This window comes from Pyrgilauda ruficollis, unplaced genomic scaffold (genome assembly GCF_017590135.1).
Source record: "Pyrgilauda ruficollis isolate IOZ18807 unplaced genomic scaffold, ASM1759013v1 scaffold266, whole genome shotgun sequence".
NCBI classification, from domain to species: domain Eukaryota; kingdom Metazoa; phylum Chordata; class Aves; order Passeriformes; family Passeridae; genus Pyrgilauda; species Pyrgilauda ruficollis.
The window spans coordinates 103,852-127,586 of NW_024524000.1; the positions used below are offsets into that span (position 1 = coordinate 103,852).

The window sequence follows — 23,735 nt, forward strand, 5'->3', positions numbered from 1 at the left end:
AATTAGACAAAAATATCATCATCAGAATTATTTATCATGGAGAAGCTGAAACTCCCAGGATAGGACAGAACAGTGTATGATACTGAAGTAATTAAATTAATCATTTTGGTGTTTGAAAATAATTTATTTATTTTAAAGCAATTCTTTTTAAAGCAGTTAATTACTATTTTATAATATTTAGTATTTCTTTTTAAGCAATTACCTTAAAATTAGCCAAAAAACCCAATTATTGAAGTAGAGATTGGTGTCACTCACCCACACATGACCTGAGAGGGGCATTTGATGCCCCCTCTCATCCCATCACTGAATTCCTTGGAATTAGAGCGTTTTCCCAGGTTTTTTCCCCACATTCCATGAAGAGAATCCCTGGAAATCTCCTGCTCAGGGGTGATAATTCCATTACCTCGGAATCTTCTCTTTATTCCCCAGGGCACCAAAGGAGACCAAGGGGAAGAAGGTCAAAAGGTAAAGGACAAAGCTGGTGCCAGCCAGGAGTGACTTTTCCTCCTTTTCCCATATCCCACGTTCCCACCACGGGATCCGTGTCCAGGTCACCTCCTGAGGTGTGGCTGGGGACCAGGAGGAGATTCCAGGAGGATTCCAAAGTGTCACAGGACAGGATACTTTGGGAATGAGTCATGAATGCCAGGGAATTTGTTTGACCCAGAATTGTGGGATAATGTTCCCAGGAATATTCCAGGAGGATCACATGGACAAGTCACCTTGGGAAAGAGTCATGAATGCCAGGGAATTTATCTGATCCAGAGTCTTGGGATGCCATTCCCAGGAATCCTCCAGGAGGATCACATGGACAGGACACCTTGGGAATGAGTCATGACAGCGAATGTGTTTGACCCAGAATCCTGGGATAACATTCCTGAGAACATTCCAGCTCCCTCTTTTCCAGAGCAGATTCCCAGCAGCTTTGTCTCTCCAGCTCAGATCATCCAGAGGAGATGAGGGCTCTGCAGGAACCCTTGGAACGGGATCAGCTCTGTGGGATTTCAGCTGGATGTCCACGGAGCAGCACGAACCAAACTCTCCCTGTGCTGGGTTTACACTGGAAGGAGAATTCCTGACTTTTCCTGACTTTCCTTTCACAGGGAGAACCAGGAATTGGGTTCAGAGGTCCCATTGGCCAGGCTGGGCCACCTGGATTTAAGGTAAGGTTGAATCTCGCTTGGAATTTTTTTTTTTTACCCTGGGTTTTTCCTCTTCGTCATCCTGGTTTTCCACTGCTGGGTGTGGAGCTGCAAAGGGAAAGCACCAAAATCATCCTGGAAAGGCAGGAGAAGGATTTGGGATAGAGGGAACTCTCTGTGTCCTCCAAAGGGCTGTTCCAGAAGGAGATCCTGAGGATAATTATGGAATCATGGAAGGGTTTGGGCTGACCTCTCTGCAATCAGCAGGGACATCTCAGGTTGGGGGAAAAAAATCCAGGGAATTGTAGAGCTCCAGGAATCCCTGGGATGTTTGAATTACCACAGGTCAGGAGCTAAAGGCTCTGTCCTTATTTAGCCATGGAAAAACCCTTTTGTTGCCAAAACTTGGGAAGAAAAGGCATTCCGAAGTTCGGTGAAAATTTCTCCTGCCCTTGGATCTTCTCATGGATCGGGACTGGAAGTGGTGTCCCAAATTCCACACACTCATCATGGAAATTGAAGGACACATCCCAGACTTTCTCCAGGAACCCCAGCAAATCCCACCCAATATCCCAATTCCTTGTGATTCCCTCACCAGGGCGAGCCAGGGGCCCCGGGACCTCCAGGAGCTCCGGGCATCCAAGGAATTCGCGGCAACGCTGGCACTCCCGGATCCCAGGGGGACAGAGGAGCTCCAGGTGTGCCCGGAATTCCGGGACAGAAGGTGAGGGGACACCATGGGCTGTGTTTGTCACCTCAAGGTGACCACAATGAGCAAACTGCCCAGGCCACGTGGCCCCTGTGGGACAAACCCCCACAATTCCAGGTCTTCCTGAGCCTGGACATTGTCAGGGAAGTGGGAACAAATCCCAGTTGGGAAAGGAAAGGTACTGGGAATGATTAAAACGATGGGATGATCCTCAGGTTCCGAAAGAAAACAGTGGAGCTCCCAGGAAGTTGTTCTTCCTGGGAATTTAATGGTGTATCTGGAGGAGGGGACTGGGAAGGAGTGGCCGTGGGGATGGCAGCTGGAATTTTGGGGTCATTAATCCCTGGGAACAGAGGGAGGAATCCCAGAATCCCAGGATCACTGCGGTTGGGAAAACCCTCCAAGATCAAGGAGTCCAAGCTGTGCCAAATCCCCAGTGAGAGCCACCTCCAGGAATTCCTTGGATGCCTCCAGGGATGGGCACTCCAAACCTCCCTGGGCAGCCCCTGCCAATGCCTGACCATCCTTTCCATGGGGAAATTCCTGCCAGTGCAGGGAACACTCGGATCACCAGCTCCTGCTTTTGTCTGGATCAGGGAAGTCAGGACCATTCCCATGCATGTCTTCTCCTCTCAAAGGGTTTTGTTTTCCAGGGGGAACGTGGGAGGAGAGGCCGGAGTGGATCTCCTGGGCCCATGGGACCATCGGGATCCCCAGGAAAAGAGGTGGATTTGTAAATATTCCCTGTGCCTTTTGGGAGGGATGGATGAGGGATCTGGGCTGGATGAGCTTCGATCCTCTGGGAATGTTGGGATAGGAGAGCACTGAACACTTCCAAAGCAAATCCTCCCTTTTATTTGTTTATTTTTTCTCCTGGTCCTACAGGGAATTCCTGGGACACCTGGACCCAAAGGCAACAAGGTCAGTGCCACCCTCCCGGGAAAGTCATGAGCAGAAATCCTGGGATGGGAATGGGACAAATCCCTGCCTTCTCCTGGCTCCTCATCCCTGACCCCATCCTACTTCATCCCATTCCACCCTCACTCCCTTCCTCCCATGGTTCCTGGAGCACCCTCCAGAGAGAACAGCAGAAAATCCATGGAATTGAGTCCTGAGTCTTCCTGGGACTTCAATCCTGGCCAAACTAATCAGGAATTGTGTGGTGGGGTTTCCCTGCTCCCGGCGACACTTCTGGAATTCTTTGCTTTCCAGGGAGAAGTCGGTGTTGGAGCCACTGGCCCAAGAGGTCCCCATGGATTCCCTGGCCCTCGGGTAGGTCCATCCATAAATATTCCAGGCTTGGATTTCTGCAGCCTCCAGCCTGCTTTGGAGGCAGCTTCATCCATCCACTACCCATCCCAGAAATTCCTGAAGGGTTTCAGGCAGCAAAATTCCTGTGAAGTTTTGGTCTCATTCCGGAAAAAACAAAGTCGGAATCGGAGGCCGTGTTTAAATTTGCTGCTCCTGTGGCTGTCCCACAAATAAATCGGGATTTTATGGCCCAATCCATTGGGACAAACTCCTCACCTGCCTTGGGATGGGGCCCCTGAGGCAAAACACTCCCTGGAAACATCAACAGCTGTGGGTAAACCTCGCTGGAGCTTCATTATCCAAAGGAAATGATGGAATAATGTTTCTGCTCTTCCGAGCTCCAGCAAAAATCTAAATCTCAGGATCTCAGGTTGCGTTGGCTTCATATGGGAGACCTAAATTTGGCCTCAGTTATTTGGAATTTGGGCAGTTCCTGAGGTTTAAAGGCTGGTCCTGTAGGGCCAACTCAAGGAGGCCTCCATGGGCCCTCCAGTGCAGCTCTTCCATCCCAATCCGTAAGAACGCCCGGCTCCTAATCCTGATGGAGGGATGAGGAGGTTGGACAGGTTCTCTGGAGACAGGGAATTCTGTCTGCCCCATTCCCAGCAGGATGGTTTGTGGGTTTGGGATTCCCTGTGTGCCTCATTCCTCGTTGCTATCCCTGCCCCTCTGCGTCCCCCAGGGTGACGAGGGCATCGTGGGAATGCGGGGTCCCCCTGGAATGATGGTGAGTGTTCCAATATTCCCGGAAAACCATGGATCCACGGCTAGCAGAATCCCCATGAGCCATGAGAGAAATAAAATGGGATTCTTCCAGTGGGAAATGGAGATTTGGGAACCTGAATTCCAGTGGGATGGGGGAGTGGAAATCCTGTGAATTCCTTGCTGTCCTTGTCCATTTGGGTGGCTCATCCCAAGGTTTGGAAGATCTCCTGGAATATCAATCCCTGCCTGCTGTTGTCAGGAATTTCAGGGCAGGAATTTCAGGCTCTTGTTCCACTGGAGGGGGCTGAGTAGGGAGAGACACAAATGGCAGCAGAAATTTGGATAAACTCATTATTGTTTGTTAATTATTATTTATTAGGCTGTTGTTTTTCATGGAATGAAAGGAAGAGGATTTTTTTATAAGGACGCGGAGCAATAGGAAATGGGGGAATGGCTTTAAACTGGAATAGGGCAGGGATAAATAGGATATTGGGAAGAAATTCTTCCCTGTGAGGCTGGGGAGGTCCTGGCACAGAATTTCTGCAACTCGTATCTTATCTAAAACTCCTATTTTATCTACAACTCTTTTCTCCACATGGTTCCCTGGTGTTGTGGGGAGCACCTTCCCTTTTAAACCAGTGGGAATAATCCCAGGATCTCCTGGGAATGGACTGGGAGAGCCCCTGGATCAGCCTTTGGGAATTATCCCAGATCTCCTGGGAACAGACTGGGAGAGCCCCTGGATCAGCCTTTGGGAATAATCCCAGATCTTCTGGGAATGGGCTGAGAGAGCTCCTGGATCAGCCTTTGGGAATAATCCCAGCATCTCCTGGGAATGGGCTGGGAGAGCCCCTGGATCAGCCTCATGTGCTCTGCACTCCAGCTCCAATTCCATACAGATTCCATTAAAATATTTGAGGGAGAAATTTGGGAAATCCTTCATTTTCAGGATGCCATCCCACCCCTCCAGGATGGAGGTGCTGAATCCCACTGGGATGAGAAATCCAGCAGCAATCCCACATTGTGCTGAGCATGGAGTCAGGAAAGCCACCTCAGTCCCCTGGGGTTTTATTCATTGTCAGCGCCATAAATTTGGGTTTTCCACAACATTTCATGGCGAGCCGAGGGTTTTCCAGGGTGTCCAGAGGATCTGACTTGCAGCTCCAGGAGATTTAAGTGGCTTGGAGTGGGAATCAATGGCCTGAGCAACACAAGAGGGAATAAAAAGGGAATAATTCACCTAGTTTTTTTTTCTTTTCCTGTTTTTAGGGTGATCGGGGACTTCTGGGACCAAAGGGAGAACGAGTAAGGACATTCCAGATTTTTTGGGGTTTTCCTTTCACTGTGTGGCTCCCAGAAAAGCCTGAATCCATCCTCTCCTTGCTGTGCCTATGAAATTAAGAGGAGGCAACACCTGGATTCTCCCCCTGCTTTTTGGGGGTCTCCACCAGTTTAAATCAAATTTTTTTATTCCGTCCTCGCACTGGAAGCATCTCTCAGAGCTGAGTTTGTGGGATGGATTTGATGGAATCCTACAAAGCACAACAACAACCAAAAAAAAAAAAAAAAAGTAATTTTAGGAACAATTTGCTGGGGCACAAAAATCCTGAATTAAGAGAGGAAGAAAATTCCCCCTGATTTTTGGAATGAGCAGCTGACCCCAAAGCCAACCTTAATTTCCAACAGCCCGAGCTGGCTCCTGACAGGTAATGGGAAAATAACTCCTCAAGTGCTCCTGGAAAATGCTCAGAAACCGCTGAACTCGTGCCCGGCGTTTTGTTAAGTCCCTTCCTGGCCGGAATGGCTCGTTGGAAAATGAGGTTTTGGAAAAGCTCCGTGATGATGCCGCCTTTGAGTCACGCAATATTCCGTGATTAAGGCCCATTTGTCTCTGAGGAAGCTCCTCTGGAAAGGAACTCGCCCCGGAGACCAATCAATTCTTAATTTGCTTCGTGAGGAGGCCTCGGAACTCTTCCCGAGCTGAAGGAATGTGGGATGAGTTTTCCGAAGGATGCCTTCGTAAAAGATGAGGTGGAATCGGAGATAAAACGGGAGCCGGAGGGAAAAATTGCCTTGGGTTTGTTCCACCTGATTCCAGCTTAATTTTCCATCTCATTCTCCCTGGATCAGTGTAGGAATAACTCCACGGATTAAACTGCAGGATTTTTAGTCTCCCTTCTATTCCCAGAATTTGTTGAGCCATCCTGGCTCTGTTAGAGAGCTGGGAAGCATGAATGTGTATGAAACCAGAATTCGGGCAGGGTCCTGTGAAGGGGGTTGGACAGAGTCCAAAAAATGTCAGATTTTTGGGAATATTGACAGATGTGGAGTTGGTAAAACCCGAGCAAGGCGGAATCACCCGGATCAGGAATATTTGCACTGAAGGCAGTTGAGTGAAGGGAATTTTTTCCGAAGGGAACCCAGCTGCCCACCTTTGGAGACACAACCATCCCTTCTCCAGAGCGGAGCCATTCCTTGGAATAGCCAGGATTCCACTCCCTGAGGAGCTCGGCATGGATGTGTCTGTGGGGTTCCTGTGTCCCTGTGGCTCCCAGGGGTGACACTTTGGGGGTGTCACCACCCAAAACCTCCCTCTGAGGAGTGACCTTGGTGCCATTCCTCAGCTCTGGCTGTGTCCATAATCCGGGACACCATGGACAGCTCCATTCCCTATCCTGCCTGTGGCCGCTTCCCACAGCTGGGAAGAACTGGAAATCCCAATCCCCTGAGTGACAAAGCCACGGGTCACTCATGGAATCTGTCCCAGCACTGGGATCAGGGAATGATCCCGTTGTCCCTTTCCATCCGGGAGAACTGTGTTGGGATAACACCAGCGGGCTCCAACGTTTTTAGGGACAGGAAGCCACTGGGAAATCTCAGGATTTGGGGTTTTCTGGGCACGTTCATGACCCAGCTTTTAATTAAGGGTGATTAACCCTAACAATTAATGTCGTTTAATCACTGCATTCCCAGTGGGATCCATGAGCTCCCTGTGGATCCCTTTCCCTGTTTCTCCTTTCTCCAGGGTGAATCCATGACAATTTTTGGACCCCAGGGCTACAAAGGCACCAAAGGAGATCCCGTAAGTTTGGTTTTCCAAGTTGTCCCTTCCCTGCTGAGGATCAGTGCTAGGAAGCAGCACTTGGATCCAGCTGGATCCTTCCAGGAGAGGTGGAATAATTCAAATCCACCAATTCCTGGTTTTCCTTTCAGGGTGAGCAGGGACTGCCAGGTTTTGATGGAGACAAAGGCGAGAAGGGAGAGGACGGACCCGTAGGAGAAAAGGTGGGAACTTCCCAAAGCCTGTGAGGAAGGGACTGAGGGTGGTGAAAGGAATTCCCAGAAAAATTATGGATGCCCCTGGATCCCTGGAAGTACCCAAGGCCAGGCTGGACATGGCTTGGAGCAGGGTGTCCCACAGCTGGGATTGGAGCTGGGTGATCTTTAAAGTCACTTCCATCCCAAACCATCCTGGGATTCTCCAGTCTCTGCTGGAAAACACAGCCACACCCAACTCCGGCACTGACAGGGAGAGGAGGGGGCTGGGCAGGGGCATGGGGACCCCAGACACATCCCATTTCTCAGGTGTCCCCCTGGGAAAAGTGATCATTCCATTCCCACATCCCCCTCTCCCTCCAGGAGCCATCCCTGCTCCTGGAGCCTCTGGAATGCTCTTGGTAAGGCTTGGATGGCTCCCGTGTCCCTGTTGTGTCCCCTGGCTGGTGGCATGGCTCCTCCCTCTCCCTCTGCTCTCTGGGAGCTCATCCCAGGTCCCAACCCAGCCCCGTTTTCCTGGGAGGAATCACAGAATTCTCCCACTCCCAGCTGAGTCACAGCTCCCGTCTCCGTGTCCTACTCATCCCAATTTCCATCTCACGGAAATGGCTTTGGCTTCACAAGGCTGACCCAGGACTGAATAAATTTGAGTTCCTACAGCAGCAGTGACACATCCAGCTCCTGTTACTTCCCACGGGAAGCTGGATCCCGGTGTAGTCCAGGTGGGAATTGCCTGATCCAAGGTGGGCATGTCCCTTGGGAAGAGGCAGATCCTGCCCTTTTCTGATCCTGCTGCTCAGGTCCCCAAAGTTAGGGAAACTCTTGGAGATTCTCCCATGTTTTTTAAAGTTGGATAACATTCCATGTCCCTTGGGAAGAAGCAGATCCTGCCCTTTTCTGATCCTGCTGCTCAGGTCCCCAAAGTGAAGGAAACTCTTGGAGATTCTCCCATGGTGGGGGTTCCTGTGTTTTAAAGTCAGATAAAATTCCATGTACTTCATTTCTCCAATTGGACTCTGATGAAAAATCCTCCATAAAAGTTAATCCATAAAAAAAAAACCTCATTAAAATATTCCAGAAATACTAATCCACAAGTCAGATAAAATTCCATGAGAATATAATCGGAGAAATTTAATTTCTCCGATTGGACTCTGATGAAAAATCCTCCATAAAAGTTAATCCATAAAAAAAAAAAACTCATTAAAATATTCCAGAAATACTAATCCATGAAAAACAATCCGTAAAATAACACACAAACATCTCCTCTTGGATAAATATCTGGATGACTCCGGAGAGCAGAATCTCGAGCCCCAGTGAGCCCAGCAGGGTGTTCTCCTGGATTTTTGGCAGAGATACAGCTCATCCCGAGGATCCAAACCCCCTTCCTGCCTGTTTCCCTTCAATCCCCACCACTGGGCAAGGAATCTTCTCCAGAACAATCCCCAGAGCTTCCTGCCAACTCCTGGCACTGGTGGCTTTCTTCCCGACCCCTGGGATGGAATTTTGATATGGAAATGGTGCTTTTGGTCATCTTGATTATCTCCATGGGTTTTTCCATGGATAAATTCCAGAGAGCAGGTGCTCACAATGTATTTAACAGGGATTTTAACATTTTAGGGAATCAAAGGAGAAGCTGGATCTAAGGGAATGATGGGACTTTTTGGGAGCAGAGGACCCGTAGGACAGAAGGTGAGCTCCAAACTTGAGGCATCTCCTGCCAGGACTGAGGTGGAAAATCCCATCTCTGGTTTTCCCATGGGATATAATCCCTCATTCCCTCCCCATAATTGCTGATTGGAATGACTGAAGCTCTGGAAAAGCAGGAGCAGCTGCACTTTTCCAGGAAAATCCTGAAGATTTTAATGGAGCAGAGCACTCTGGGAGCTTTCCCAGGCTGGAATGGTCAGTAAGGAGTTGCTGGAATGTCAATATTCCAGGAGGGAGGTGAGAGATGTTCTCCAAGCTCCATTTAGACTCCATGGAATCCATTGTTTTCCAGCAGGGATATTTGGGATATCCCACTGCCCTTCCAGCTGCTACTGTAAGGAGCTCCTCAAAGCTCTCCTTGTCCCTTTTCCAGAATTCCTACAGCATTCCCTCTTTCCAGAGGGATCTCAGCTCTTCCCCAGGGTAACTCATCCCTGCTTTCCTTGCAGGGGGAGCCAGGAGAACCGAGCTCGCCGGGATCTTCCGTGAGTCGGAAAACGTTTCCCTGCGTTTCCAAACCCTGGGTGTGGAGAAGGGCCCTGGTCCTCTCCCACCACCAGGAATTTGGGAAAGGGTGGGAAGAGGCCATGGGAACTCAGAGCTGCTCCCCAAAGTCCCTGTTCCAGGAGGTTTTGCTGGAAAACCAGCGTGGATATCAGGGATCACAGCCAGAGGTTTGGGGTTATGGCTTGTGGAAGAAATTCCTCTCTGTGAGGTTCAGGATGCCCTGGCACAGAATTCCCCCAAAAAATAAGGATGCCCCATTCCTGGAAGTGTCCAAGGCCATGTTGGACAAGGCTTGGAGGAACCTGGGATAGTGGGAGGTGTCCCTGCCCTTGGGACTGGAACTGGATGGGATTTAAGGCCCCTTCCCTCCCAAAGCATTCCATGATTCCATGATTTTGCATTAAGGAACGCAAGAAAAATACATTTATTTAATGTTTTTAATGCCTTTGGTGTATTTGCCCCAAGTGGAAAAATCTCCAAGCTCCAAAGGCTCTCAGGATCACGGAATCATGGAATATTTGGAGTTGGAAAGGACCCACCAGGATCAACGAGTCCAGCTCTTAAATTAAAGGGCCCAAACTCCAAATTTCCAAGGTTGTCCAAAGAAATAAGTCCCCATTGATTCCTGGTCACAGCCATGGAATTATTGACAGGTCTGAAATCCTGAGTGGGAATTGCTCCCTGAGGAAAATGCCCTCATCCAATTAGCTATTGTATTAATTATTATTGCTATTAATAATTATAAACAACCTTCTGAGCACTTGGCCAAAGCCTAGAGGCCGGAATGTGCTGCAAGACCTGGGATCAGCACAGCTAGGGGTTGGATTGAGGATATTTATGGAATTGTTTTGTAGGGAACACCTGACTCCATGGGGTGAATCCATCCAGGAATGGAGCAAAGTTTGCTGAGTGCAAAGGGATCCCAACATCTCGGTTTTCCCTGGATTTTAGGGATAATAGCTCCCACAGAGTGGTGTCCTGCCATCCACCATCTAAGCAAAGCACAGGAGTTTTCCTTTTGGAAAAATCCTGGGATTCTGCTAGTGCAGGGCAAAGCTGGGATTTGATCCCTCGCCACATTTCAAAAATTGCAAAAGCCAGATCTGAGCTGGGACTCTGCTGGAGGACCCAGGATAAATTCTGGAATTCATCCCACCTGGGGCCACTCTGCCAGGTTCACTTCCCACTGGTTTTATTGGAAGATTTAAGGAATTCTCACCCATCATTCCCATCCATTCAGGCACCTGAGGGAGGATCCTGATGGGAATTAATTAGCTCCCACTTCATTTCCTAAGTGCTCCCACTTGGATTATTCCTTCCCTGAGTTATTCCCGAGCCGTCCCTCATTCCCCAAATCCTCTTTTCCCGAGGACAGAACTCCCATCCTGCCTGGATCCTACACCAAATCTTCCAGGTACAGCCTCGTGCTCCTCATTTTCCTTCATTTCCCTCTAATCCCACCTTTTATTCCCACAAATTGCCAACAATTGCTGCTCCTGCTGAATTCCCTGGCAGTGATTTCGGCGCCCTCATCCATTTACTCTCCCAATTTTCTGATCCATGGAAGTTCCCAGCCGAGCTGACAGCATTTGTGTCTTCTCCCTGCAATTATTCCTCGGAAAATTTCAATGGATCCACTTGACTTCACACAAGGGTTCAGTTTTGATATTCCAGGCGCCTCCTCCTCCTTTCCCCTCTTTTCTAAAAGCTCTGCTCCCTTTTTATTTTGCTGTTCCTGCCTCGCTTCCCTCTTTTATGTTCCAATTGCTGCTTTTTATTCCCATTAACTCGTCATTTGGATCATGGACTCAGGCTTCCAGCTCCTCTTCTTTATTCCTTGTGATTGTGCATTAAAATTACAATGGATTAACCCGTTATTCTCCCCAAAACTCTGATTTTTAATGCTCTTTTCCCTTGTTTCTTGCTCCCTGATTTGATTTTCCAGAGATTCTGAATCCTTGGAGAACACCAGACTCGGAGTTCAGCAGGAGTGGGAATGGTTTACAAGCAGGAATTTGAGTTTGTGATGGACATTAAGTTTCCCAGGAAAACTGGGATCACACAGAATCCTAAAATGCTGAGGGTTGGATCATTCCCTTCCAGATCCTCTCATTCCAAACCCGCCGCCAAGGGGAATTTTCCACTAAACCAAGCAATTCCCACCCCAAACACCAAATTTTTGTAGGGGGAAAAGAGCTCAAAACTGCAGCAAATAACCCTGCCCCAAAATCCAGCAGGGAAGAGCTAAAACCACGGCTGGAGCTCCAGGGTGGAGCTTCCATTTGCATCATCCCATCAAATATTGAGGAGCGGGAGCCCAGGAGGTGGAAAACCTTTTAGGAGAAGTTTGGGGGATTCATCCTCCTTTTGATGTGTGCCTTCAAACGGCTCCATCCTTTCAGGGGAGCATCCCCATGGATTCCAGCCTTTCCCAGCGTGTCCCTGCTCATTCCCAGCTCCTTCCTGGCTCCTCCAGCCCGGAGCTCCGCGGGAATTTTCGCCTGGGAGCGGAGGATCCAAGGTTTCTCTGCGTCACAGGGTTGGTGACTCAGCCTCTCTGCGTGGCCCCAGAACGTTGGCAGTTCAGCTCCAGCAACGTTCGAATCCCAAATCCAAAGAGCCGGAGTCTGTTTCCAGCATTCCCGCAGTAATTGCCTTTAAATTGCCAGTTAAATTTTAATTTACTCCCATTTATTGTCCGGCCTTGACTTCCCTGGCACGACACCGGGATGGAAATCCAAGGGAACAAATTTCCATTTGGCTTCTTTGCATTTTCTTCTCTTTTTTTTTTTTTTTTCCTTTTTTTTTTCTCTTTAAATTCCTCCAATCCCATCTTCTCCCTGTCCTGGGAAAGCATCACCTCCATGATCTTCTTCCCTTTCAAGCCATGTCCAATCCCAATTTTAAACATTCCAATCCGCATTCCAAAATCTCTCCAGCAGGAAACCACTTATGGAGAGATAAAATCCTTGTCTAAATCTTATTTATGATGCCTGGACTAAGTAGGCCAGGCTTAGACCCAGCTTTCCAGCACATCCTTATGATTTTAAACATTCCAATCCATATTCCAAAATCTCTCCAGCCCAGGACAAGCAGCAAATTAATTACAGAGAGATAAAACCCAGGTCTAAACCTTATTTGTTGCCTGGACTAAGTAGGCCAGGCTTAGACCCAGCTTTCCTTCAGCATATCCTTGAGTGAGTTTAACTTTTCCTAAAACCAAATCTGGGATTCTCTCAGGACAAGAAGGATCTCATGGAAAGCAGGAAGATTAGTTGGACAGGAAAACATGGAAAACCTGCACTAGAGATATTTGGGATAATTAAGAGAAGTATTAAAGCTTAAATTAAATTTAAATTAAATTAAATTAGGAGAACTCTAATTAATCTCAGGTTTTTTTGTGCACAAAAAGAAGCTTTTTGAGCCATTCCTGCTCTCATCCCAGCTCCCAGCTCCTTCAAGACTCCAGGCACTTGAAGGTGTCCCGGATTTGTGGGATTTAACCATCACACAAATGGTTTATTACCCTCCAATCTGTCCCAGCAAACAGAAATATTCCCATTTTCCCAGGGTTTTATGGTTTATTTACGTCCCCAGATGGAATTTTCTATTGATTGTGTCAATAAATAGTTACCAATAAAGAGATATCTGTGCCTGGAATATGGAGGAACATGGATTTCCTCTGATCCAGGGAGTCCCTGGCACACAAATCTGATTTTTTTTTATCTTAATGAATTTGTCTCCTTCCAACAACCACAGCAAACAAATTCCAAGCAGAGAATTCCACTTGTTCAGCTCCTGATTTGCTCAAGCAGCCAATTCATTCTCCCCTGAGAGGGGCTCAAGTGGGGATAAATCCAATTTTTCCTTCACATCCAGGTGCTGGAAAATGCCATGAAAATTGGCCAGGATGGATGGGGAGACTGCAGCAACCTTGGGAAAAAGAAATTTAAATTTAAAAATAAATTTTAAAAATTAGGATTTTTAGCAGCTTTATTTGCTACCACAACAATGGGAGACTCCATGAAATGAGGTCCCAGCAGCCAAAAAATTCCACAATGGGATAAAAAACCTGCAGCCCCCTTAAATCATTCCTTAAATCCCTGTTCCCATTCCCAACTCCATCCAAATCTCCTTGCCTGGACTGACCCTTCTGCTGCCACAATCTCCCCAGTTGGAATTACAAATTCATCCCCTCCCAGGTTTCATTTGCTGGGGATTTACAATCCATGGAATTGGGGTGAGGAATGGGATCTAAATCCCAACCTCAGTCCTTGGGGCTGTTCCTGGGGGAGTTTCTTCCCTTGGATTGAGGGATCCTACAGCTGGGATTCCACTCTGGACTGTCCTCATCCCTCTTCCCTGAAAAAAGCAGGCTCTGGAATGAATTTTTCCCAACTTTCTGGCAGGGTGCAGCAGGACTGGATGGGAAGAACGGGATCAAGGGAGCCAAAGGTGACAGAGGCCTTCAGGGACAGAAGGGGAAGCCGGTGAGTGGCAGGAAGGGACACGGATTGTTTGGAAAAGGCACTGCTCTTTCCTGGATCCCACACTCCTTTTGGTGCTTTCCTGGATCCCACACTCCTCTCTGCTCCTTCCCAGATCCCACATTCCTGTCTGCTCCTTCCCAAATTCCCCATTCCTGCCTGCTCCTTCCCAGATCCCACATCCCTGTCTGCTCCTTCCCAAATCCCACATTCCTGTCTGCTCCTTCCCAAATCCCACACTCCTTTTGTGCCTTTCTGGACCCCACATTTCTCTCCCCTCCTTCCCAGATCCCACATTTCTTTCCCTTCCCACTCCCTAAAGGCCTCAGGGATTTCTTCAGGGTCCCCTTCAGTGTCTTTTCCAAATCCTGGAAAAGTCTCCAAGGCACATCCTGGCCTGGTTTTTAGGAGTTGTCCTCCTCCAGTTCCCAGCACGTCCATATCCCAAAATTTCTAACTTATCCCATATTTCCCAGCCTGAGCTTTCCTCTGTTTCTTACCAACACCCAAATTTCAATTCCCTTCACATCCCAAGTCCCTCTCTCCCTGTTGGAGAGCAGGAAACCAAGGAATCCTTTACTAAATCCCTCATGGATTTCCTGGGATCAGCTCCTTCATGACAGGGAGGGTCCCAAAATCTTCTGGCACATGGATGGGATTTTGGCCCATTATTCCCAAAAATTCATTTCCTTTGTCCTTTTTTTTTCCATGTAGGGAGGGAAAGGTGACCCTGGGACCACTGGTGACACCGGGCAGAAAGGGACAAAGGTAGGACATGGATGAGATCCCGGGAAATCCCCATCCTTGGAGATGCCCAAAATCCCCGGGAACGTGGTGGAACAGCTTTGGATGGCACCGCTCGGATTGGGAGTTGGAGAAACGTTCTCCAGAGCTCCTTCCAGCCTCAACCACTCCATGATCCTGGAGAAAAAAGGCTGGGACGAGCAGAGGTGGGGAAGGAGCTTCCAGCAGCCCCAGAATTCCTCCTCTGCCCTCATTCCCTGTCATCTCCTTAATTCCCAGGGCTTGCGGGGGCTTCCAGGCCGGATTGGCGCTCCCGGAGCCAAAGGTGCCAAGGTGAGCCAAGGCCAGCTTTCCACTCTGCTCCAGCTGCCCCATTCCCAAAACTGCTTACCACTCATTCCCAGGAAAGCTTCATGCATGGAATCCTGAGGAATCCACCCCATTTCTGGGGGAAATCCCTCCTGGAAGGCCTCTGAAGAGCAGAGAATCATGGATCGGGAAGCTTTAAGGCTTGCAGGGAACTTTGGGATAATCTAGGGTTAAAAACTAAACTAAACCCAGCCCAAATCCCTCCTGATCCGTGGCTTAGCAACGGCCTGGGCTCAGGTCTAAATTGGTGCCGGGCTCTTATCACCACCATTAGTTCCTTATCAGTAAACAATATCCAATGAGCCTTAATGGGCTTTTTATGGAGGGATTGGGAAGCTTGATAAGAGAAATGGGAGCTGTTGGTGACAGAGGCAATGTTGTTGTTATTATTGTGGCTATAATAATTTTTTTAATTAATATTATTTTTATTATTGTCGCTATTAATGGTTGGATTCATCAGCCCCGCTCCATTTGGTAACTGATTTTTTATCAAGGGAATCACCCACCTGCTTCCCTCCAGGAGAGCTTGGCGTTGGGATAATCTTCAGTTTTAAGGATTCCCAATTATCTTGGTGTTGAGTTAAATTAGTGTTAGTTTGTTAATTTGTCTCATTCATTAATAGTCAAATTTTAGTGATCTGAAATTTCTAGGCTGAGGTGAGACTTCATCTCTGAGTGTCATCCCAGGGTTATCCCTTTCCTTGCTTTTCCAGGGTTTTCTCGATGTTTTTGGGGTTCTTTGTCCTCACAGCCTCTCCACTGCTCTTCCATCCACAGGGAGAAGTTGGCAGTCCTGGAAAACCGGGAATTCCAGGGTTAAATGGACAGCATGGACCAAAGGTGAGGATCTGAACCATCACAGAATCATGGAATGGTTTGGGAAGGGACAATAAAGGTCATCCCACAAGAGTTTTCCCAGAAGTTTTCCCAAATCCACCTCTGGAAAACACTTGTTTCTTCCAAAGGGCATAAATTGGGTTTTCCTGGATCTGTTCCCATAAATCAGCATGGATTGGGTGAGGATTCTTGGATATTGGGATTGGGGTCTTTACTCACCTCCCCAGCTGAGTTCATCCATCCCAACCGGGATGCTCCACAGGTTCTTTTCCATTTTAATGGGAATTTTCCCTCTCCTGGAACACCACCAGTGCCCAGACTGAGGTGACACTCAGTAAATAACTCTAATCCAAGGAAAAACCAGTTAATTCCCAAAATCCCAGCCTTTCCAAGCCCACATTAGCCATGATTTTACCTTGGCTCATTCCAGGGTGAACCAGGAGCCTCGGGGAGCAACGGCGCCTCGGGAATTCCTGGGGAGAAAGGAGAAAAGGTTGGTGCTGAGCATGCTGCCATTTCCAAGGAATAAATCCCACATCCATCAGGTGCAGTTAACAAAATTTAACATTTTCCACATCACTGGTGCCCTTTCCAGAGGGGAAATGTCAACTGGCTGGAACGTTAGGGTTGGGAATGCAGTTGGAAAAGGGCAGGAGAGAGAGGTCTCCTTAAATTCCCCTCTGTCCATGGATAAAATCCCAGGAAGAGCCAGTTTAGTGTGAGGAGAAGCCATCCAGAGGGGCTGGGAGTCATTGGCAGAGTTATTCCACAACCATTCCCAGGGTAAATCCCTGGGATAGAAGTGGATCAGGCTGTGGCCACCTTGGCATGGGAAATGGGAAAGGTCTCCAGGCTGATCCCAAGTTCTGTTCTCATTTCCTTGAGGAATTCCCACCTGGATCACTCCTCACAAATCTTCCTTCTCAGCATTCCTTAATTTCCTGCTTTATTCCTTAAAAAAAAAAAAAAAACACACCTAAATTTGTACTCTGCCATATGGGAAAAAAAATTTGGGATTTCTGTTAAAACAGTAAATTTTTAAGGGAAAAAAAACCCCAAACAAAACCTCATCAGCCTCCATCAAATCTCTTGGCATTTTCCAGCCCCTCACGCCCTTCCCACATTCCAGTCTCCAATGGATTTGGGATCTTAAAAGATTTTATTGATAACCAATCTGTTCCCCATTCCTGATGGTCGAACACCTCCTGAAGTCTCTGGTTGGTGACTTGGAGATCATTCCCAGGGAATTCTCATTCCCTCCCTCTCCTGGCCTTCTCCTCTCCCACAGATTTGTTTTCCACCACTTCTGGGTGTTGGATTTTTCCTTCTGCTGCGTTTCATGGGAATATTTTCTGTTCCAGCAGCTCTGGGAGAAAGCTCAGTGGTGAAGATGAAATTTATGGGTTTGGGATCTTCCTCTTTCCTCATTTTTCCCAGGGTTACAAATGAAAAGGTTCTGTTTAGGTGAGCTGGGAATTTAGGAATTCTTAGGATTAGTTGGATGGAAAATCCAAGTCACCAAGCACCTTCTGGACAAGGAAAGGTGGAGAGCAAAGCTCCCACGCCAAGGAATGTGGGAGGTGTTCCCATATTCCCAATGCCATGGAAGTGTTTGGATGAGGTTTGGCTGCCCCATCCCTAAAACCCCTGTGATTCCCAGGGAGCCAAGGGAGTTCCTGGATTGGGAGGATTCAAGGGACAAGCGGGATGGCCTGGGAAGCCTGGAGGGGCCGGAGCAGCTGGACCTCGAGGGCCACAGGGAGAGCCAGGCCCACAGGTGAGCAGCAGGTCCCAAATCCCACAGGAATCCCACAGGTCCTGAATCCCATCATGTCCTGAATCCAACAGGAATCCCACTGGTCCTGAATCGCACAGGAATCCCACTGGTCCCGAATCCCACAGGTCTTCAATCCCAGCAGGTCCTGAATCCCACAGGTCCTGAATCTCAAAAATTCCGAATCCCACAGGTTCTGAATCCCACAGGAATCCCAGCAGGTCCAGAATCCCACTGTATTCACAGATGCTGAATTCCACAGGTCCTCAGTCCCAGAGATCCTGAATCCCACAGGTCACGACCCCCACAGGTTCTGAATCCCACAGGAATCCCAGCAGTTCTGAATCCCAGCAGGTTCTGAATCCCACAGGAATCCCAGCAGTTCTGAATCCCAGCCGGTTCTGAATCCCACAGGTCCCAAACCCCACAGATCCTGAATCCCACAGGTCCTAAATCCCACAGGAATCCCACATATCCCATATCCCACCGGGATCCACTCCTGGACACCCTTGTGTGCCCGAACACCCCTGAAGTGTCCCCATGTCCCTCCTCTCCCGAGCTCTCCCACATTCCCTCTTCCCACGGGATCTTCATCCATGGATTCCATCTCCCAGTTCCTTTCCCTCCGGAGATTTTCCCTCCCCTTTCCTCCCCTCCTTCCCCATCATCTGACCTCTCCATGGAGAGATAATTCCAGCTGACCTCTCCATGGAGAGATAATTCCAAGTGATCAGGACACCAAGTGGTTCATTATCCCAGGATCAGGATGCCGGGGCTTGGGAAGGAGCCGCTGGCTCTCAGCTCCTGTTTTTAATGAATATTTTTGCATTCCAGCCATGCTGGGCACCTTTAGAAATAGGGAAAAAAAAGTCCTGGGAAATGAGATGTTAATTCCATCAATGAGCAGGATCACCCTGCCCTGGAAGTTTTCTTGAGACAGCTCTGAGAAATAAATAACTTTCCAAAGTGAAAAAAGGCTGGAAATGAAAATTCCCTCCGTGGTTTTGCTGGGGGAGCTTCAGGCTTGGATTAAAGAACACAAAAATTACCTGGAAGATCCAGGAATCAAAGAAAAGTTGGGATAAAGTAACCTGGAAAACCAAATTTTATCCGTAAGGCCTGCTTGATTCCTGACAGCAGTCAGGACAGCAATAGTTTGGATTTTGGAGGATGGAAGCTGGGACAATTCCCAATTTTCTGGGAAAATCTGAATGAGTCTGGATCTCACCACATCCAGGGTCTCCAAGGTCTCCTTATCCTACAGATCTTTGCAGGAATTCTGACAGGGATGGGTCACTAAAAAATCTCTATTCCACCTCATTCCAGCAGAGTTTTCCTGCTTTTTTCCCAAGGCTTTATCCATTGACAACTCTTACACCACATCAGCTCCATCAGGATCAAATATTGGTGGGATTTTGGCAAATTCCACGTAAAAAATAATGTTTTAATTAATTAAGTTATTAAAAACTACAACACCAATATCTGGAATGGGAGATGTTGATCAAAACAGGAGGCTGCTCTTCAGAAAGACAAAAAATGTGTGATCCCATGGAATTCCCCCAAAAAAAAAAAAAAAAGGGATTTAAGGCAAGAAGAGGGATGCAGGGCAGAAAGGATGAACAAGGACTTCAACCCACATCCAGAAATTCCCAATAATTTTATTTTTTTGTGGCACCAAATCTCCTTAATCTACTCCTTCATCACAAAATCAACTTTAAAACAACTCCTAAATATTTCTCTTTTTTTTTCCTCATTCCAGCAGAGTTTTCCTGCTTTTTTCCCAAGGCTTTATCCATTGACAACTCTTACACCACATCAGCTCCATCAGGATCAAATATTGGTGGGATTTTGGCAAATTCCACGTAAAAAATAATGTTTTAATTAATTAAGTTATTAAAAACTACAACACCAATATCTGGAATGGGAGATGTTCCAAAGACACTTGGATTTTCTCCCTGCTAATTTGCCTTTTGGAAGCTGAATTTTACCTGGAAAACACCTCTGGAAACTGGACTCTTCCTTAAAAATAAGAGCTTGAAGTCACTGAATAAAGATGCTGCAAGTGTGACAGGGATCTTTAAAAGGAATTTTGAAAGGTGGTTATAGGAGCAAGGTGGAAAAAGGTCCTTCCAGAACAATAAAATATGGATTAAATCCCGCTCCAGCCCATGGAAACAAAATTATTCTTCCTTCTCTTGCTCCCCAGGCTGTGCCTTGCCATGAAAAATAAATCAAAGGAATCACAGGAGGGAGGAGGGAGCCGAAAGTACAAGATTCCCTCATGGATATTTAAAAAGGCTGGAATTTTTGATGTTATTAGCGAGCCCAGAAAAGCCTGTCTGGGATAATAAATGGCTTTTTTTTGGACACTGATTAAAGAGAGGCTGTGAGGTGCCACTCTTTCCTCCCACACCACTCCTTGGCTTCTCCTGGAATTAAAGGAGAAGCTCCAGGAATGATTTGTGGGGTTGGGAGAGAGGGGAAGGAATTCCAGAGCAGATTCCCATCCCGGGTTGGGTTTTAGGGGGAAAATACCAAAGAAATGTGGGATATCTCTGGAAGTGCTGACAGAACTCTCCTTTTCCTCCCAGGGTCCACCAGGGAAAAGAGGGAGATCCCAGCTCTGCCCCCAGGGACCCCCGGGCATGGATGGGCCAAAAGGAGAAGTGGTCAGTATGGGAATGATCCAGTGGGGTTCCCAAAATTCCAGACTGGGTTTGGATGAACCTTGGACCTTCCAGGTTTCATTTCTCAGCTCTCCAGATTTTCCAACAAGAGCAGAGCCATTGGAATTCCAAATTCCAGGTGCTGGACACAAATTCCTGCCTGGAGGTGTCTCCAGCTGGGGGGAAGATTCCTTTGGGAAAACATCAAACTTTGGATCAGCACATCCCCGAGGCAGAACAGGAATGAACCAATAATCAGTGCAGGGTAATTAATGCACAATTAATGCTCAGCAGAGAGCTCCAACAAGAGCTTTGGATCCCAACCCCAACCTGTTTGGGGTCAGTCCCTACACCCACCCTGCAAACCCCAGTGTCCCAAGGGATTTTAGGGTCAGGAGTGGCACTGCTTTAACTCCATGTGCTGCTGGTGGATAATGTGATTTTTCTGGCACTGGGAGTGAGCATGGATTGAGAAAAATGATCCTCCCGGCTTTAATTGGGATCATCCTTCTTGTGCTCCTTGTCCTTTAATATTTTGAAGTACCCTTAATCCACAAATCCAGTTTCCAGCAGTTCTGAGTGGAAAATTTGTCAGGGTGTTTTTATCCCTTGTTGACAAAGCTCAACATCTCCTGGTTTTTCCATCTTTCCAGCACTGGAATTGCAGCTCCAGTTTCAAATCTTCTGCTTGAGCTGATTCCCAAAGATTCTGTGCAGGCCAGACCCTCTCCATGTATCCACCTCTTCCAGATGGAAAATAGACCTGACTTGATCCATGGATTTCATCTCCTGGTTCTTTTTCCTCTGGAGATTTTCCATCCCCTTTCCCCCACTTCTTTCCTCTGTCTTCAGGGGAAGATTTGACCTCTCCATGGAGAGATAATTGCAAGTGATCATGGGTTAATTATCCCATGATCAGGATGCCGAGGCTTGGGAAGTAGCCAGTGGCTCTCAGCTCCCGTTTTTAATTAATATTATTGTGATGGAGCAGAGCTCCCAAAAAATCTGGGATGATCTGATGGACACATGGATGAGGCCGTGCCTGTCTGCCCACTGAGCCACTCGCAGATATCCCTAAAATTTATAGGAAAACAGGTGAGGCTTTTTCCCCATCTCCCTTGCGAGCTATCATCCCTAAGGAGCACTTATCCCCGGAGCATTTCATGGACAATCTCCGGAGATGTGGTAATGATCCAAGTGTTTCTAACAGGGGGAAAATGGTCCCGCCGGGCAGAAAGGAGCCAAGGGAGATCCGGGCCTTTCCGTGAGTGCTTTCTCCTAAAATCGTTTCCCATTTTGGGGGGAAAATGGAGAAAATCAGCCAAAGCTTTCCTAAGAGGCCGAGGGGAGGAGGGAAACGCTGAGAAACGGATTTGCTCCCAGAATATCTGGGAAATGAGGCTGTTGGTGTTAGCCAGGGACGGCAGAGCGGGACAGGAGCAGAGCTGGGCTCTACAAAGCCAAGCCTAAAGCACCAGGAAGATTTTCCCTTCCCCATCTTTGCCATGACTCCCAGCTCCTGCTTGTCCGACAGGATCGGTGCTCCAGGGCTGATCCAAGCCAAAGGAAAAGCAGGAGAGGGACATGTGCCTTTAGGGAAAAGCTGCTGCCCTGGGCTTCCAAATCCTGAGGAAGAAGGAAGGGTTGAGCCACATGGATCAGGACAAAATTCCTGTTGCACCTCCCTCCACATCCCTTCATCCCGAATTTTGTTCCACTTGACTGACACAAGGCAATATTTCCATTTTTCCAGAGTGTGAACTAATTTTCCAAGCAGTATTGATTTTAGGAGAGGGGTTGTGGGAAAGGATCTCCTACATTTGGGCTGCTGAAAATTCCAGCTCCCTACATGGGAAAATGCTCCAAAATTTCAAATCCCAAGAAGGACAAGAGGTGATGACCCCAGGAAGTCCAGTAGGACATCAACCATCCCACAGGGAAGATTCCCAATGGGATCAGTGACTGTTGGCTGTCCCAGGGATGAAGGATGGGCTCCAAATCCATGAGACTGGAGGTCTCATTCCATGGGGAATGGCGTTGGCTGGGAAAGAGGCAGAGAAAGCAGGATGAGGTGCAGCTCCAAATGATCAAATGTGGTTCCACAGCCCATTCCCAAGGGGCAATCCTGGAGGACAATTTGGATGCAGGTGGTTCCATGGCTTTTCAGAGCTCAGGGAAGTTTGGGAGGTCGTGGCTTCGGGGACAATGCCAGGAGGGTGGGAACACTCCCTGGAAAGCCAGCCGAGGTTTGACATGGGTTGATGGGTGACAAGGGTTTTTGGAGACCCTTCCAGTTTGGGACATGGAATGATTTGGGATGGAAGAGGCCTTGAAAATCATCCAATTCCAAGGCAGGGATTCCAACGGAGAGCTGGATTTGATGGTCTTTATCGATCCCTTCCAATCTGGGACATGGAATGGATTGGGATGGAAGGGACCTTAAAAATCATCCATTCCTTGGAAAGCCAGCCAAGGTTTGAGGGGTGACAGGGGTTGGGATCCCATTCCTCGTGGCCAGAGGAACTGGCTGCAGGAAAACCAGGAATTTCCAAAGGGAATGGACCACAGATCTTGAGCAGAGCTCGCCGTCACACCAAATTTCCAATCTCATTGCACTCCAAATGAGGTGGCTCCACCTCATGGGACAATGCCAGCAGGGTGGGGACACTCCTTGGAAAGCCCAGGTTTGAGGTGGGACATGGGCTGGGATCCCACTCCTTGTGGCCAGAGGAGCTGGCTGCAGGAAAATCAGGAATTTCCAGAGGGAATGAGGTGCAAATCTCAAACCGAGCTCCCCACGACACCAAATCTCTGCTCCCGTTACACCCCAAACGAGGCGGCTCCACCTCGGTGGGACAAGCAGGGAGATGGTGCCGGGGCTGGAATTCATCCCTAAATTCTGTTTTTCCCCACTCTGGCACAGGAGGAAGAGGTGAAGGAAGTGCTGAGGAGCGAAATGAGAGGGATTTGTGGTGAGTTGGCCCCGTGGTGACCCTGCCAGCAGCTAAATTGGAGCCATTTCCGTGCCAGCACACATCCAAATGTCACCGTCAGCAGCAGGCGGAGCTGGGGCCCCTCTCCAGGAGTGTGGAATTCCAGGCCCTGCAGATTCCTGACCTTCCTGAAACTCTCCATTTTTATCCCTTAACCTCCTCCCCTCTCTTCCCATTTGGTTTTGTCAGCAAATCTTTCCCGCATTTCCTCAAGGATTTGGAAGGTGCTGGGTCACTTGGAGGTCGCTGAACCTTTTAATTCCCAGTTTTTTGTGGTATTCCTTGGCACACAGAATACTCTGCTCCCACAGGGAATAACTGCCACCAGCACCACAAAAAAAAAAAAAAAAAAAAAAAAACCTCAAAAAAAAAATTCCCAAAACACCAAACAAACAAACAAACAACACCAAAAACAAAACAAAACAAAATAAAACACAATAAAAAAAAAAAAAAAACACACCCAAAAAAAAAAAAAAAAAAAACACCCAAAATTTGGGGGGGTTTTTAT

At 47.9% G+C, this 23,735-nt stretch overlaps 1 protein-coding gene across 1 annotated transcript in view; it reads left to right on the plus strand.

The window, feature by feature from the left end:
* The window catches only part of LOC121355712 (collagen alpha-1(VII) chain-like), a 78,728-nt gene that overhangs the window by 48,548 nt on the left and 6,445 nt on the right, over positions 1-23,735 (plus strand). The window contains exons 57-77 of the mRNA XM_041471366.1: positions 430-465; positions 1,104-1,163; positions 1,741-1,866; positions 2,505-2,576; positions 2,737-2,772; positions 3,064-3,123; positions 3,845-3,928; positions 5,137-5,172; positions 6,893-6,949; positions 7,081-7,152; positions 8,761-8,832; positions 9,300-9,335; positions 13,767-13,847; positions 14,559-14,612; positions 14,868-14,921; positions 15,735-15,797; positions 16,225-16,287; positions 17,455-17,571; positions 20,160-20,237; positions 21,445-21,498; positions 23,158-23,206. Of these exons, the coding sequence (XP_041327300.1) occupies positions 430-465; positions 1,104-1,163; positions 1,741-1,866; positions 2,505-2,576; positions 2,737-2,772; positions 3,064-3,123; positions 3,845-3,928; positions 5,137-5,172; positions 6,893-6,949; positions 7,081-7,152; positions 8,761-8,832; positions 9,300-9,335; positions 13,767-13,847; positions 14,559-14,612; positions 14,868-14,921; positions 15,735-15,797; positions 16,225-16,287; positions 17,455-17,571; positions 20,160-20,237; positions 21,445-21,498; positions 23,158-23,206 (1,360 nt within the window). The remainder of the gene's footprint in view (positions 1-429; positions 466-1,103; positions 1,164-1,740; positions 1,867-2,504; positions 2,577-2,736; positions 2,773-3,063; positions 3,124-3,844; positions 3,929-5,136; positions 5,173-6,892; positions 6,950-7,080; positions 7,153-8,760; positions 8,833-9,299; positions 9,336-13,766; positions 13,848-14,558; positions 14,613-14,867; positions 14,922-15,734; positions 15,798-16,224; positions 16,288-17,454; positions 17,572-20,159; positions 20,238-21,444; positions 21,499-23,157; positions 23,207-23,735) is intronic.